A 13917-nucleotide genomic window follows, 5' to 3' on the forward strand; every position below is an offset into this window, starting at 1 on the left:
TGAATTAAACCTAAATTAAATTTCTTTCCTTCAGAAAGTTCAATTTAAGTCCTACGAATAGCTGATATACTTTTGGCACCTTCCACTTTTATTCTTCAGATTACAGGTAGGAAGACTTTATTCTCTGAAATGTAGAGGTATGGAAAAGGAATAACGCAACTTTAAACAAGCAGGAAATATGATTAATAGATCAGAGGAATAATAGAGTTCTGATGCAGTGCTAGCTCAGTTCATTAAGCTTGAACCCTTTTCAGCATAGGCAATTCAGCTGTTACGTTTTCAAGAAAGCAATTTTAACTGCAAGAATTAGAGCAAGCTTTTGGATTATAATTGTAATTGGGGTGATTTTGTAAAATTCATTAGCAAGATGATCTCATTTATACAAATGTAAAACGTATCACTCATAAAGTTCTGCCAGGTTTCCGCTGACCCAGGTGCTCATAATGTGTTAATTTACATCAGAGAAACAGCACTGTGTGGAAATTGGGCAGCAGATAGGTTTTAGTTATTTTTCATTAGCACTTGGACTTTGATAAAGGGGAACAGAAGAGAGCTGCTTGACCTTTCAGTGCTTAAATTATTAAAGAGCAAATAGATTTGAGGTCTGGATTCTTGCAAATCTAATTTGTCTTGTGGAGTAAGGATGAAAAGACATTTTGAGTTTGAAATTGCTCCAGTCAACTTAGTTCTTTCTTTAATGTATCTGAAGATGGATAGATGGCAGGCATTTAAAATGTAATATACATGGAGTAGCACATGTAGTATAACTGATAGGAATTTGAAAGAGGAAAGGAGCATTTTAATGACAGATTTGTTCCTAAAATATCTACAATTTTTAACTATAATCACTGAGTGGAAAATGAAAAGCATACCCGTTTAACCAATACTGAAACAGATAATATTACTTAACCTGGTCCAATGTCCTTCCTGATGCGGGATTCATTCCTGATTCATTCCTGATGCAGTAAAAAGGTAACAATACTCTCCTGACAGCCCACAGCCGGATCCAAAACTTACCTTACCATCCATCACGCTTCAGCGAAACCCTGGGATTGTTCCCTTTGCTGTGGTGTTAGGCAGATGTGCCCAGATTCTCTACCAAGCAGAAATAGATGCTTACATCACTTTTTACTCTTTTTTCCAATACTCCATTTTGATTCTGAAACAGTATCTATATTGTAGATCTGCTCTAGAAAATCAGCTGCTAGTCTCATGTCAGAAACTGAAGGGCTACAAAGATGATTAGGGGACTGGAGCATCTCTCTTATGAGGAAAGGCTGAGAGAGCTGGGCCTGTTTAGCCTGGAGAAGAGAAGGCTGAGAGGAGATCTTATCAACGTGTACAAGTATCTGAAGGGAGGGTGTCGAGAGGATGGAGCCAGACTCTTTTCAGTGGTGCCCAGCGACAGGACGCGAGGCAACGGGCACAAACTGAAACACAGACAGTTCCATCTGAACATGAGGAAAAACTTTTTCACTGTGAGGGTGACAGAGCACTGGAAGAGGTTGCCCAGAGAGGTTGTGGAGTCTCCTTCTCTGGAGATATTCCAAAGCTGCCTGGACGCGATCCTGTGCAACGTGCTCTAGGTGACCCTGCTTGAGCAGGGGGGTTGGACTAGATGATCTCCAGAGGTCCCTTCCAACCTCAGCGATTCTGTGATTCTGTGATTTGGAGGAGAAAAAACAAGATTGCAATGACAGTGATTAATTTTTAGCTTAGATTTTTCATGGCTAGTTTTTGCAGTTCAATATTTATAAAAAACCCCAAAAAAGGTGCAATGTACTGACCTTTATTTACTGCTCAGCATGGAATTGATCAACAAATGAAAATCTTTCTGTTCTATTTGTAGGCTTGTACAGAGCTGCAGAACTTGCAGTCTGTAGTCGTCAGGTGGGCACTTGAGACATCTGTCTGTCTCACTGGCTGTACCAAATTTTGCTTGTAAACAGATAGATTTCTGGTTGCAGTTCAACTTCAGATTAAAACATTTAAATTTAGGTGTCCACTTGTGTCTACATGTGAGCTGACCGTTTAGTTATTACAGGCAGTGGAGCCTAGAAAGCAAATAAGTTTGCCCAAAAGTAGACACCTCCTGACTGGTCAGCTCAGTAGGGCTTTAAGGTCTGTCACCTGTATGGATTAGCTCTCAACTGAGTGTAATGGAAGTTTATAGACATACAGACATCTTCATGAAGATACCTAAATCGAAGTGTTACAAATGAACATTAAACTAATCTCCATCCCTGACTGAAGACTAATTCAGGCAGAAGAGGTTTTAAACATTCTCAGTGTTCATTTTCCAGTCATTTTTTGTGAACATTGAAAGTGCAGTGTCTCCTGCTGGAGATACTACGTCTTAAAAACATTGTGAGCTAGGCCTATTGCTAGGTCTGGTAACAAAATGGAAATAAAAGGACCAAAGAGTTTGGAATTCTTCTCCCTCTTGGTAATGTTCAGCTATAAAGGCTGTGCAGACCTGCCCTAGTATTGTGCAGTCCTGGTGTATGACCGAGATTCTGACTGCTGGCTGCACAATTATAAATTCATTATTAACATCATCATAAAAATATGACGAATTTTGAATTTTTCTATCCATAGCTATTACCTGGGTGTTGGCAACTGGGATCTCCCAGACAGAAATAAAAACAAGGTGATACACCTGCTTCCTTGTGTGACCAGTTTTAGGGGAATGCATTTGTTCAAGCACTGCATCACCTAAAGGTGCAAAGTCAACTTGAGTGTAGAAGCAGTATGTTAGTCTGATGATGGGCTGAGGCCATAAGGCTCCTGAGATCGTAAGAGCTGGAGAGCTCTGGGCCAGCGTTCAAAGCTGCTGGAGTCCAGCAGGACTGCAGCGGATGAACGAGGGTGCTGGACACGAGCTGCCTCAGTGGCTGCACAAAATTGACTCATGATTCCAGACCTGATTTGCCCTCCAAAGGGGAATAACCATGGTCATGCAGTGATATGACTGAACTTGTAGGCCCTTTTTGGTCCGGACTGACTGACCCACAGAAGCCCAGCCTGAATGTCCCTGTACCTTCGGCACGGTTTTCTGTAAACAAAATGATCTACCTACAGATGACAGAGCGGGGACAACATATCAGAAGGCTGGATGGCTGTTTCATCTTAAAGGAACATAGCAGCAGGACTGCTGCTTTTTAAGAATTATGGACTTGAAATATCATAAATTGTTGTTAGATATAGATCACATGCAAAAATGTAGACGCATTGTCACTTTAACATTAGTTACTGACTCACTTACTTGAAATCAAGATGCCAGAAGACAAATAATGATTAAGAATCACTGGTCCCCAGTGAAGCAATAAACTTGCAAACATACCCTCTTTACAGACATGGACTTCCCACTCCACAAATTTGAAAGCACTGACTCAGGCTTTTACAGCAACTGTAAGGATACAAAGACTTCACTGGTTGCATATACAGCAGACATCGCAAGTTCTTTGCTCCTGCTTGAATGTCCGTAGTACCTTTACAGTGGAGAAAGATAGACTGTTTCCTGTGGGTCCCAGTACAGCAAAGAATACAAGTGCAAACTGAATTGCTTTGCAGAATGCAGGAACATTTAAACACATGGTTATCTCTAAGATGTGCTTTGCAGAGTGAGAATAGCAGCTATCAAAAAGTGTTTAATTCTGGCTCAGTAACAGTCAGTGTGCCACCAAAATTTTTAAAAGACTGTAATTTACTCTGTGTGTGCTTTTATAAATAGTTATAATGTCAACAGTTAAACAAATGCTATTCCCTATCTGTTTGTGATTTATTTATTTATTAATTTTTATCTTACCACTTATTTCATTCAGACAAAATAAGCAGGTTGGAGGATGGAATCTATAGCTTTATACTTACATCTATAAACAAAATAGTATTTGTTTTACATCTTAACACTAATCAGGCAACCTTTTTATGTACAAGAGTTCGAACAAGAATGTGTTCTATGTATTGGCCATATAGAAATCTATGGTGTTTCTGGCTAACTTTATTTTTCTAAAACAAAATATTTTAAAGCAAGTGTGAATAAATTCATAAACCTGAATGTTGAAATGTCATTTTCTTCCTATGTCCTTTGCTTTTAACAGTCATCTTTTTTCCATAAATACTGGTGTGGCGTTATGGTTTTAGAATAAACTGAGTGCCTAAACCTTAAAATAACCCTTATTTTTCTCTCATTCTTTCCTTTTTAAACTCTTAGTGTTTATCAAATAGTGGTTGAAGAAGAGCGCCCACGGAGAACCAAAAAGACAACTGAAATCCTGAAGTGCTACCCAGTGCCCATTCATTTCCAGAATGCCACCCTTTTGAATTCCCAGTACTACTTTGCTGCAGAGTTTCCAGCCAACGGTCTACAAGCTGCTCAGCCTTTTACTATTGGTGATAACAAAACGTACAGTGGTTACTGGAACACTCCTCTTCTTCCTCATAAAAGCTACAGCATCTATTTTCAAGCTGCTAGCAGAGCCAATGGGGTAAGCTTTATGACAGGTGTGGTTTTATACGGTGTTAGTAGGTAAATAGATGATTGGCACCAACTAGTGAGATGCCCAATTCAGTTGCTAATGAGAAAATGAAGTAACCATGAAATTTAACACATTGAGTTTGAAAAATACCAGTTTTCCTAACACAGTATCGCTTAATGATTAAAGGTTACAACAAAGAGGAGGAGAAAACACCACATTTTCTCAATAGACAGTAGGCAAAGTAACACATTACCATTCTGCCTTATTATTGTCTAAAAGCTGCCCAGTGAGTCTGTTTGACTAGCTTTTTTATTTCTTTCTTTTTGTTTTTGTTTTCTTGCTTTGAAAAGGAAAGTGTGGTTCTTTTCGTTAAGTGTCAGCCAAACTTGATTTTGGATTTCAGCACATCTGTCTTGGTCTGTCCAATCCCATTACCTTAGTTTATAACAGCTTGAACTCCCATTTTCTCATTTGCTTGTCTTGACTGAATTAGAACCCAACTCTTTTTCCTCCTTCTGCAAACAGTAAAAGAAAAATAAGTAGATGGAACTGAAATGAAAAGTGTATAAAAAGGCCTTTGCACATCATGTTTCAATGGGCTAATTCTTCCTGGAATTGTTTTTCATTTCCTGGACAGACCTACCCAGAGCCCTTCAGTTCTTGATAAGCTTTGGCTGTCCGCACTGACAGCCTGGAAATGTTTTCTGCCAGATACCATAATGATTCCTCTTTCACAGTGCACTGACAGTGCAGAAATGTGAAACACCATTGATTATTTTTCTTTCTTAAATTGTCTAGCATGATGCTTAGAACTATACTTATCTGTAAGAAAAAGAAAAATCTCTCAAGGTCATTAAGTTGCCAAAGGAAAAACATTGAATACTTTCCTGTGTTCTTGTGAATATCTTTCACGTATTTTCTACTTTTGGAGGAATGTTAAGAGAAATGTTTATATTAGAAACCCAAGCAGATTAGGTTTTGTTTGTCCAACCTGTGAAAACACATTGGAGTTCCTTAGGAAGTGGTTAAATATGTAATGAAGCACATTAAATGAACACTTTCATCACATTTTATCAATACTTTTAAGAACAGAATCATAGATGACTTTCTTTGTTTAGAAACACAAGATGTGACCTTTTTCCTCTTTATTTGACACAGGAAACCAAAATTGACTGCGTCAGGGTAGCCACAAAAGGTATGTTCATATTGTGTCATGTGTTCTGTTATTCAGGCTGTTGACCTTTCCTTCACATGGTCTTTATAAACTTCCAGAAATGTTTATATTACTAGAAGGCATCACTAAACCTGTCACAGAATTTTAAATGATTCATTTGCATCTCTAGCTGAGATTTAGGAAGTTTGTTTGTTTGTTTGTTTTTAATAATAAATTTATTATTCATTATTAGTTGTCTACTTGAACACTTTTTCTTTTTAAGTATATTCTGTGGGTTTTTATATGATCTCACAATAAATATTTTGGACATTTTTATATACAGTAGAACTGCAAAATTGCCAGTTGCAGAGTGCATACTGGCTGTTCATATATCAGTAATGAAAAATTACACTTACTCATAAGTAATTATCTTAATTGCTTTATAAAAGAAAAGTGGAGGAATCAAGCTCTTCATTTTCATGGTACAAATCAGCTCTATTTATTGGAATGTCAGCACATCATACTACCATTTGTGAGACAAGTTTGTATAATTGAGACAGCATGAGTTCCAGGTCTGATCCCCAGACAGGAAAGATAAAGCGTACTGCTGATATATTTTACTTTCAAGGCTAGGATTTGTCTGTGATTGTCTTAGTAGTCTCAGCTTTTTAGCACCTATAGCAAGTGACAACTTCAAGGCCTAAAAAAGAAACGATAGGATAGTATGATTATTTGGAGATTATAGTAGAGGAAAAGGAAGGGAAATACTGCTGTGAACAGAAAGAGTTAATACTACCTTGCAGTTTGGGCACCTGGTAAGAGTATGAAACAAAAATTTCTTCAGCTCTATACCACTCTTCCTTTTGGAAGATCATGCATGTCTCATAGTGACTGTCTTTAACATAACTGATCCTGTCATTGACCCATTAGATGTAGACTTCACAATTCAGCCACCACCACTATATCTACGTAGGATAGATGAGAGTCTCATTTCTTAAAAGGAACTGAAATGTCAGCATATAGTTGTCTCTGTTGAAAGGCTGGCCATCCCTTATGTAACAAATACAATTTTTATGTCTATTTGAACTGTTTTATATTTTTTTCAAAGTGAAGGAAATAATAGTTTTATTTCTATGTTACTAACTCACTGCTTATTGTAGCAAACTTTCAGTATCTTCACTAAAAAAACAATACAATGTAGATTGATTTCAAGTCAAAATTAAATCCTGTGTTGTTTTCTGGAAGCATCAGTGATGCCAGCAGTGGATTACATTACCTCACAAATCATAATAGGTGATTAGAATAATAAGTTTTAAATTATTTGAAGATTTGTATTCTTAACCACTAATGGATGTTCAACCATTTCAATTACTTGACTGACTGAAAAATCTTGCTCTCTCATTTGAGAAGTGAGGATAGCTTTATGGATTGAAATAGCTTCCATAGCAACTAGCTACTTTCAGGTAACCTGCTTGGTGAAGGAGATGTGAAAAATGCAGCTTTTATTTGAGACAAATCTCCATACATTTCTGTTTTGAAAGCACATTTCAGACTTCCTCATAATACCTTTGTGAAGCCTGTAAAATAATGTGAGGGGTAATTGTGAGGACTTTGAAACAAGAGGTGTCCTAGATGGCATTTATTGTCCTTGGTGCAAAACTTTCTTGAGGGGCTTCTTTGAAGCACTGATTACTGTGCTTATAAACTTAATAACTCTGTTATATTTTTAAACTATATTATTTTTTCAAATAAAATGGAGATCATGACATATTTTAATAAGATGGTATTAATCACACCTATATGTACAGATTTTTTTCCCCTTTAGGTCTAACAGAGATACTTAAGAGAAAGGAGACTGCCATGCCCTCTTTGGACTTCTCACACAAGGGCTAGAAAAAAATAGCAAAAATGGCTCATGTCTGTAGGTCACAGGTTGCTCCAGCTGCAGTTAGGAAAGGCAGAATTGCACTGTCCCATTCACTCCATCCCCGCCTATCTGCTAAGGCACCTGAATAAACAGTGCAGAAAAGATCTAAGCCCCCTACCACCACCACCACCGCCACTATTAAATAGCTAATACAACGTACACAGCGCCCTTACCCCAGGATGCAAAGGCTACTCTGACCACAATGCCTGACCTCTTAGCGATAAGCAGTTTTCCAGTGTGTTTTGCAACTACGGTATAGATATTAGACAGTAAGCTACTTAAGCTGTATTAGATGCTCATTGTGTTGATCTATGTATTACAGTGCTTTGTACAGATAAGGTTGCAAACGCTCTCCATTACAACATCTAGTTTTTGTATACAAGTAACATTTCTGAAATGTTTGTATTTTGGGTTTTGTTATCCTTGACAGTTGAAGTTTAGTGGTTTTTAAAGCTAAGAGGAAGTGCTTTAGGCCATTCATCACATATAAAACTGACACAATCTTTTTTTAAATTAAGATCTGATCCTGAAAATAATTATAAGCTTGAGTAGGCCACTGAAGTTAGTAGAGGTGCTCCAGACTGTAATACAGTATGTGGGAAACCATATGCTTTAAGACTCTCATCAGTTCAATTATGTACCTAATTTTGAGCACATAGAGTAATCTCACCGAGTACATTGGAACTATTCTGTCTTAAGCAGAAATATAAGGATGTTACTGGATGAAGGCCTGTGCCATAAAATATACCTTGTAAAACAGACAAACGTGCCAGTGCAGCCAACTGTCCAGTTGTTTCTTGATTCCAGGAGCACAGAGAGCTTCTGCAGTCCCCTTCCCCCCGAGTCTGAGGGTTGCACCAAGCACATCAGCAACCCTTCCCAAGATCCAGATGGTCCGAGGCAACCTCCAAGCTGCTCTACTGAGCCAACTGATCTTGGCCCAAGCCAGCTCGTAGTCCATGTTAAGGGCATGTGGTTAGCTAGTTTGAAGTCTGCGCACAGGACCAACAGAGGGGATTCAGAACCTGACATGAGCATAGCTGCATCACTTACAAACTCTTTTTCCTTCAGTTACCCCAATTCCAGATTATCTAAAAGTTATTGATGCCCCTGAAACTTTGTTGAGATCATTGGAAACCTGCTTTGTCACTGAGCTTTTCAATGTTCAATCCATGGTCCACTGTATGCTTTTCAATTTTTTTTTAAATAAAAATAAAACAGTAAGTGTAATGTAAAGATGCAGAGTGCCCTTGCCCCAGATGCAGCAGAGCCCTTTGGTAGGCTCTTCACTTTCCATTCCAGTTGAAGTCAACAGGATAATGCATGCGCTTACTCCTAAACATGTGCTCAACTGGTGCACATGAAGCTGTGTTGTTGGATCAGAGCCAAAGTGCACAGGCTAGCGTATGGTCGTATCGACAGGCTTCTTGTTAGAAAAGCACAGCCTACCTCTAGTGGGTCGAATGCATGTGCAGAGTCTGTAGCTGGATAATACTTTATAATTCCATCAGGTACATTTTAAGCATCCTCAATTTGAAAACATTTAAAAAATGCTCTTGTTTTATGACCATTACATCTTTACAAATAAAACTTCTATTACATATGACTTTTTAGAGATCATATAAAAATCTTGTTTGCAATGATTGTAATTGTAATTTAGGATCAGAAATTTGGCGGTTGGTATACCTGAAAGATCTGGTCCTGCTTCTGCAGAAGTCAAAGGGAACCTCTGCCACTGACTCTACTAGGAGAGGGATCAGACACCATATTCATATGGTGCAGAGTTTTCTGATCTTAGTTTTCTGTAGAGGAAGGCTTCTAGGATCTCTGTGAGTATTTGGTGTATGTACAAATGTGAAGAATGCAGGGTTTCCACTCTCATTCCTTGTGACAAGATAAACAAACAAACAAACAGGGAGAGATTTTCATACCAGAGGTAATAAAGATTGTTGTATTTTGCTTGAAATATGGCTTTCATATACCTACTCTTTCTTCAAGCTAAATGACTGTAAAATCTCAGCAGGCATAGTTGAAAACATCCCAAAACCCCTCTAAGTATATTGCTATCAACTTCGTGGTACTTTGTGATTTATATTAAGACTATATTTCCTGATATGACTTACAACACTGGATAGAGACAACTTGGTTATCTCCTAGGATCCCGGCTCTCAAGAGGGAGACATTATTGTTCTAATTTTGCAATATTGGGAGGCTTTCATTAATTATGAGAGAGAAAAGAATATTACAGTATTTTAAATCCAATAGCAACAGTACTCTAACAGCTACCATCAACACTGCATTTCAGTGTTGCAGAGGGATATTTCAAAATATTATGCAGCAGCAGTTTTGAGTTTAATTGTCTGCAGATGGTAGATGATCTATTTTCCTTACTCATTGCTACATTTCTAATAGCACCCAGGCTGTTCTATGTAAATTAGTGATCTTTCATATAATCTCGTCCTTAATTTTCCAATATTTTTTCTTTGCATCATTCTCCAGCTGCATCATGTTGGATCTGACCTTTTAATTTTTTTATATTCCTTAATATGTATGTATCATAGTATGTTTAACCATTTAGAGACCAATCACAGAACTGCTAGCGAACAAAGAAATATGAGCTTTCATTAATGTGAGCTATGGTAATAGTTATCTTTACCAGTCAGTGATTGTTACAGCTCTGATTGATAGAAAAATTAGAATACTGCATGCACACAGACAGTTCAGGCTCTTTGGCTTTCTTCTTGGTAGGAGAATATGAACTTAGTTAAAACTCGTACCTCAAGCAGTTACCTACATACATAACTCAAAGAATATTAACGGTCACTGGTCATGTTTTGTATGCTGAAAAAGTTAAGTATATGTGCAGTGTTTGCATTTTCAAATCAAAGACCTAAATAGGTACAAGAAAAATGTATCTTAGCTAGTTCAAGAATATTCTGCATAGAGATTATATTCAAGCGAAATAAAGGAAAAATGTACTATGATGAAATAAGAAAATGAAAAGTGAAATTAGTATGAGTTACCCAGAGAAATTAAGGTTAGAGAATATGAATAAGCAGCTAACTTTCACTTAGGAAGCCCAGTGCTATGGGCAGAGCTAAACTGTCTCCAGTTTCCTCAAATCACTATATGCAAATAATGTGCTTTGATTCCTCTTGCTGAATGAAAGTCACATACAAAAGCTCATTAATATCACAGAATAACCAAACTAACAACTGAAGACGAAAAGGAACTTGTGGGKTTTTTTTTCTTTTTTTATTTGTAAGAAGTTCAGACAATAAACTAATGATCAAGGTTCTTCTTGCTGGCCTAGCTTCAGTCTGGCTTTTTTTTCCCTCATGCATGCTGACCTGGAAATCTTCCTTTGCCTTAGCTGCGATAATCGTGACTCAGCTTACAACACCATACATTCGCATCGCCCCTGCTGCAGGCGACGACCAACTAACAGGTCAGATGTTCAAGTATAGACAAGTCATCATGCCCATTTCTGTCTCATTTTCTTTGGCTCTTTTTCCCTCATGGTTTCTTCATTCTCTGCTCGTAGAGAGTTTTCTATGTTAAAAGTTTCTTTTTGTTTATAAGTTTTTCTTCAGCTCCATTAAATTAAATTGTGTGCTTGGCACCAAAACTTCAGCACACATCCATGTATGTACAACTCCGCTGCATGTCTCCATTGTGTATGTGATCTGTGGAATGTTCCTTCAAGCCTAATGTTGTGAAGAGACCTGGCTTTGCTTCATTTGTAAATTCAGTCAGGGTTTGAATATAAATATATATATGTGTGTACCTGTTTATTTTTTTCTATGTTATTAGACCAAGACACTAGGATATCTAGATAATTTATTTTAGGCTCAAGAGTTGCGTGTGTAAGTTAGAGTAAAAATCTTGTACTAATGGATTTTTTTACTGCAGAATGTTGGGAAGATCATATTTTCTAGCAGCATTTCAATATGCATAAAATTAAAATAAAGAAATAATACTGATTCCCTTGTAATTATATCAGATATGGGTTCTAGACTTAAAATAAAATGACCTAGGAAGTGACACTTGAACAAAACTGTAAGGTTTTTAAATTTAACTATCAAAATAAATTCAGTACACAAGTGAGACAATGATTAGACTGAGGATTGCTTGAGGTCTAGTTCAAAATGTAGCAGAAAATCTTTATGAACTTGGGGAAATGATTCATTTTGCCAGAAAATAAACTTGTTCATAAATCTTTAAGGGATTTGGAAATCTTTTTATTTTCAAATAGAAGAAAAGTGCATTAAATTCTCTGGAACCTAAGGTGAGTTTGTTGGAATATGTAATGGGGGAAGTTAGACCTAGTCCCACCAGCATTTAGCATGTGATAAAATCACCTTTATCAAGAATACAGGCATAGTTACTTGGAAAGCATCTAAATGCTGCTACCATGGTGTCTAAGGGGCAAGGAGGAGTTCTGATGCTTAACATCTGCATAGTGCTATAGTCAATAAGGGACAGTTAAGTTATTCAGCTTAAGATAAGAGGATTAGTGACTTGTCTGCTATAGCTTTTTACACTGTGGTATGTGTAGTAAAAACAAAGTTGAGTGATATATAATGCCCAAGTTACCACATCAATCAAGGCAAAATTGTTGCATGTATATTTGTATTATGTAATAACATAAGAACTAACCAAAATAATGTATTTAGACGATGCTAGGAAGCACTAGCTTGTTCTTGTTACTGCTTTGGCAAAAGGCCTGTCTGCATACATTTCTTTAGCTCAATTATTTTTTACTTCAGAACACATGTAAAACTTTGAAGAGACAAACAGCATCTCTTCCATATCCTTGAACTTCAACAAGTTCTGATTTCGTTATCACAGGATTCAAATAAGCTTATCTGTTTTTCCATTTGGAGTACTAAATATTTTTCTTCTCTTTCTTTTGTCTTATTTTTTATTTATTTTAATGCAAAACTTGGTAGCTGTAGGAACTCATGCAGATATGCCTCCTATGCAAAAGGGAGATGACTATAGTAGTTAACAGTGAGAGGACAGAGATACAGTGTAGTGACAGGTGGCTGAGAATTTATTTGGTTGCTTTGTCACTGGTGGCTCATAGCATTGGCACCCTTTACTTGTCTGTCAGATCTATGATTTTTATTTCCTTTTTTTTTTTAAGTTCGGTTATAACAGAAACTAATTTGTGTAATGAAAGAGAAGGTACCAAGTGATAACAGCAAACAACATTCATGGCTATCTAATATGTGAAATATATTAGAAACTCTCTGAATTCCCTTCCTCATTTTTTTAACCTCTTTTAATGCTAGAAAGACTGTGTGATCAAGAGGGAGGAAGCATCTTCCTCAGGAGCCTTGAATACCTTCCTGCTCAGTTGCCACAATTGTAATAGGGAGTGAAGAAATCTTTCAGCCAGCCTGCCTGTTGGGTCCCATGGCAGCAACAGGAATTGAAGATTTTTTACAGAGACATACTGCTTAGGAGGGCCTTAGGCACTCATTCCCACCTCAGGGTAGTAAGGCAATAATGGTATCTGCTGCGTCCATGAGGAACCCAGAGATTTTCTTCAAGGAGATTGACAGGAGCTGACTGGACATGAGGGAACAGGGAATGATGCACATTATCCCTACACTTTTCTCCTACAGATACCCAGACTGTGGAAAGAATATAAATGTAAAAGGACTCCTTTATGTGGAAATCGTAGGGCTGTTGCCAACTGCAGTTACTGCAGGGCTTACAGCTGTTACTGTTAAGTAAAGCTACAGAGAATTTCCTGTTTAATTCTGTTTAATGCCTTTTCCTCACTTCTTTCCTCAGCACCAAAGTATTCAGATCTGAGACCAAGAAATGATTTCTGTCTTTTAGCACTTGAGATACATAATTAGAGGTGAGGAGGGCAGGGTTGGGATTTTCTTATTTTCTGGTGCAAAGTTGAGGGAAATTGCTGCTTGCGTTATGAAAATTTAAAATCTTGGCCACATTCCTAAATATTATAAATGCTTTGGAAAGGTCTTACTCTTCAAGAAAATTGTGATAGGACAGCTCAGCTTTCGAGCTAATGCTGCTCCCAGTCAGTTCCCCCACCCTCATCATCAACTCAGCCTGGTCCTTACTGGTGCAGTTTCTAAACCATGCAGTATTAGTTCCACTTTGTCCTTCTTTTCTCCCTCTTTCTCGTATAAGAATAAGGTGACTTCCAGCTCTAGGATTAGCTGCTATTCCCCTTAAATATCTTGACAGCCATTCAATATTCCTTTGGAGCCTCTGGCAAGGAGAAGTTTTCCTTCCAGTTGCAGTTAAAGGCATATGACGTAAGTTATAGTACAATATTACATGCTGCAAAGGCAACCATACAATTTTGATTCTTACAA

General features: G+C 37.5%; 1 protein-coding gene across 1 annotated transcript in view; it reads left to right on the top strand.

The window, feature by feature from the left end:
* LOC112977053 (receptor-type tyrosine-protein phosphatase mu-like) overlaps positions 1 to 13917 on the top strand; it is a gene marked incomplete at both ends in the record, with an annotated part of 298449 nt that overhangs the window by 197798 nt on the left and 86734 nt on the right. Inside the window, 3 exons of the mRNA XM_026088923.1 lie at positions 4214 to 4487; positions 5637 to 5673; positions 10932 to 11006. Coding sequence (XP_025944708.1) covers positions 4214 to 4487; positions 5637 to 5673; positions 10932 to 11006 — 386 coding nt within the window. The remainder of the gene's footprint in view (positions 1 to 4213; positions 4488 to 5636; positions 5674 to 10931; positions 11007 to 13917) is intronic.

The sequence above is a fragment of the Apteryx rowi genome, unplaced genomic scaffold (genome assembly GCF_003343035.1).
Source record: "Apteryx rowi isolate R43461 unplaced genomic scaffold, aptRow1 scaffold_798, whole genome shotgun sequence".
NCBI classification, from domain to species: domain Eukaryota; kingdom Metazoa; phylum Chordata; class Aves; order Apterygiformes; family Apterygidae; genus Apteryx; species Apteryx rowi.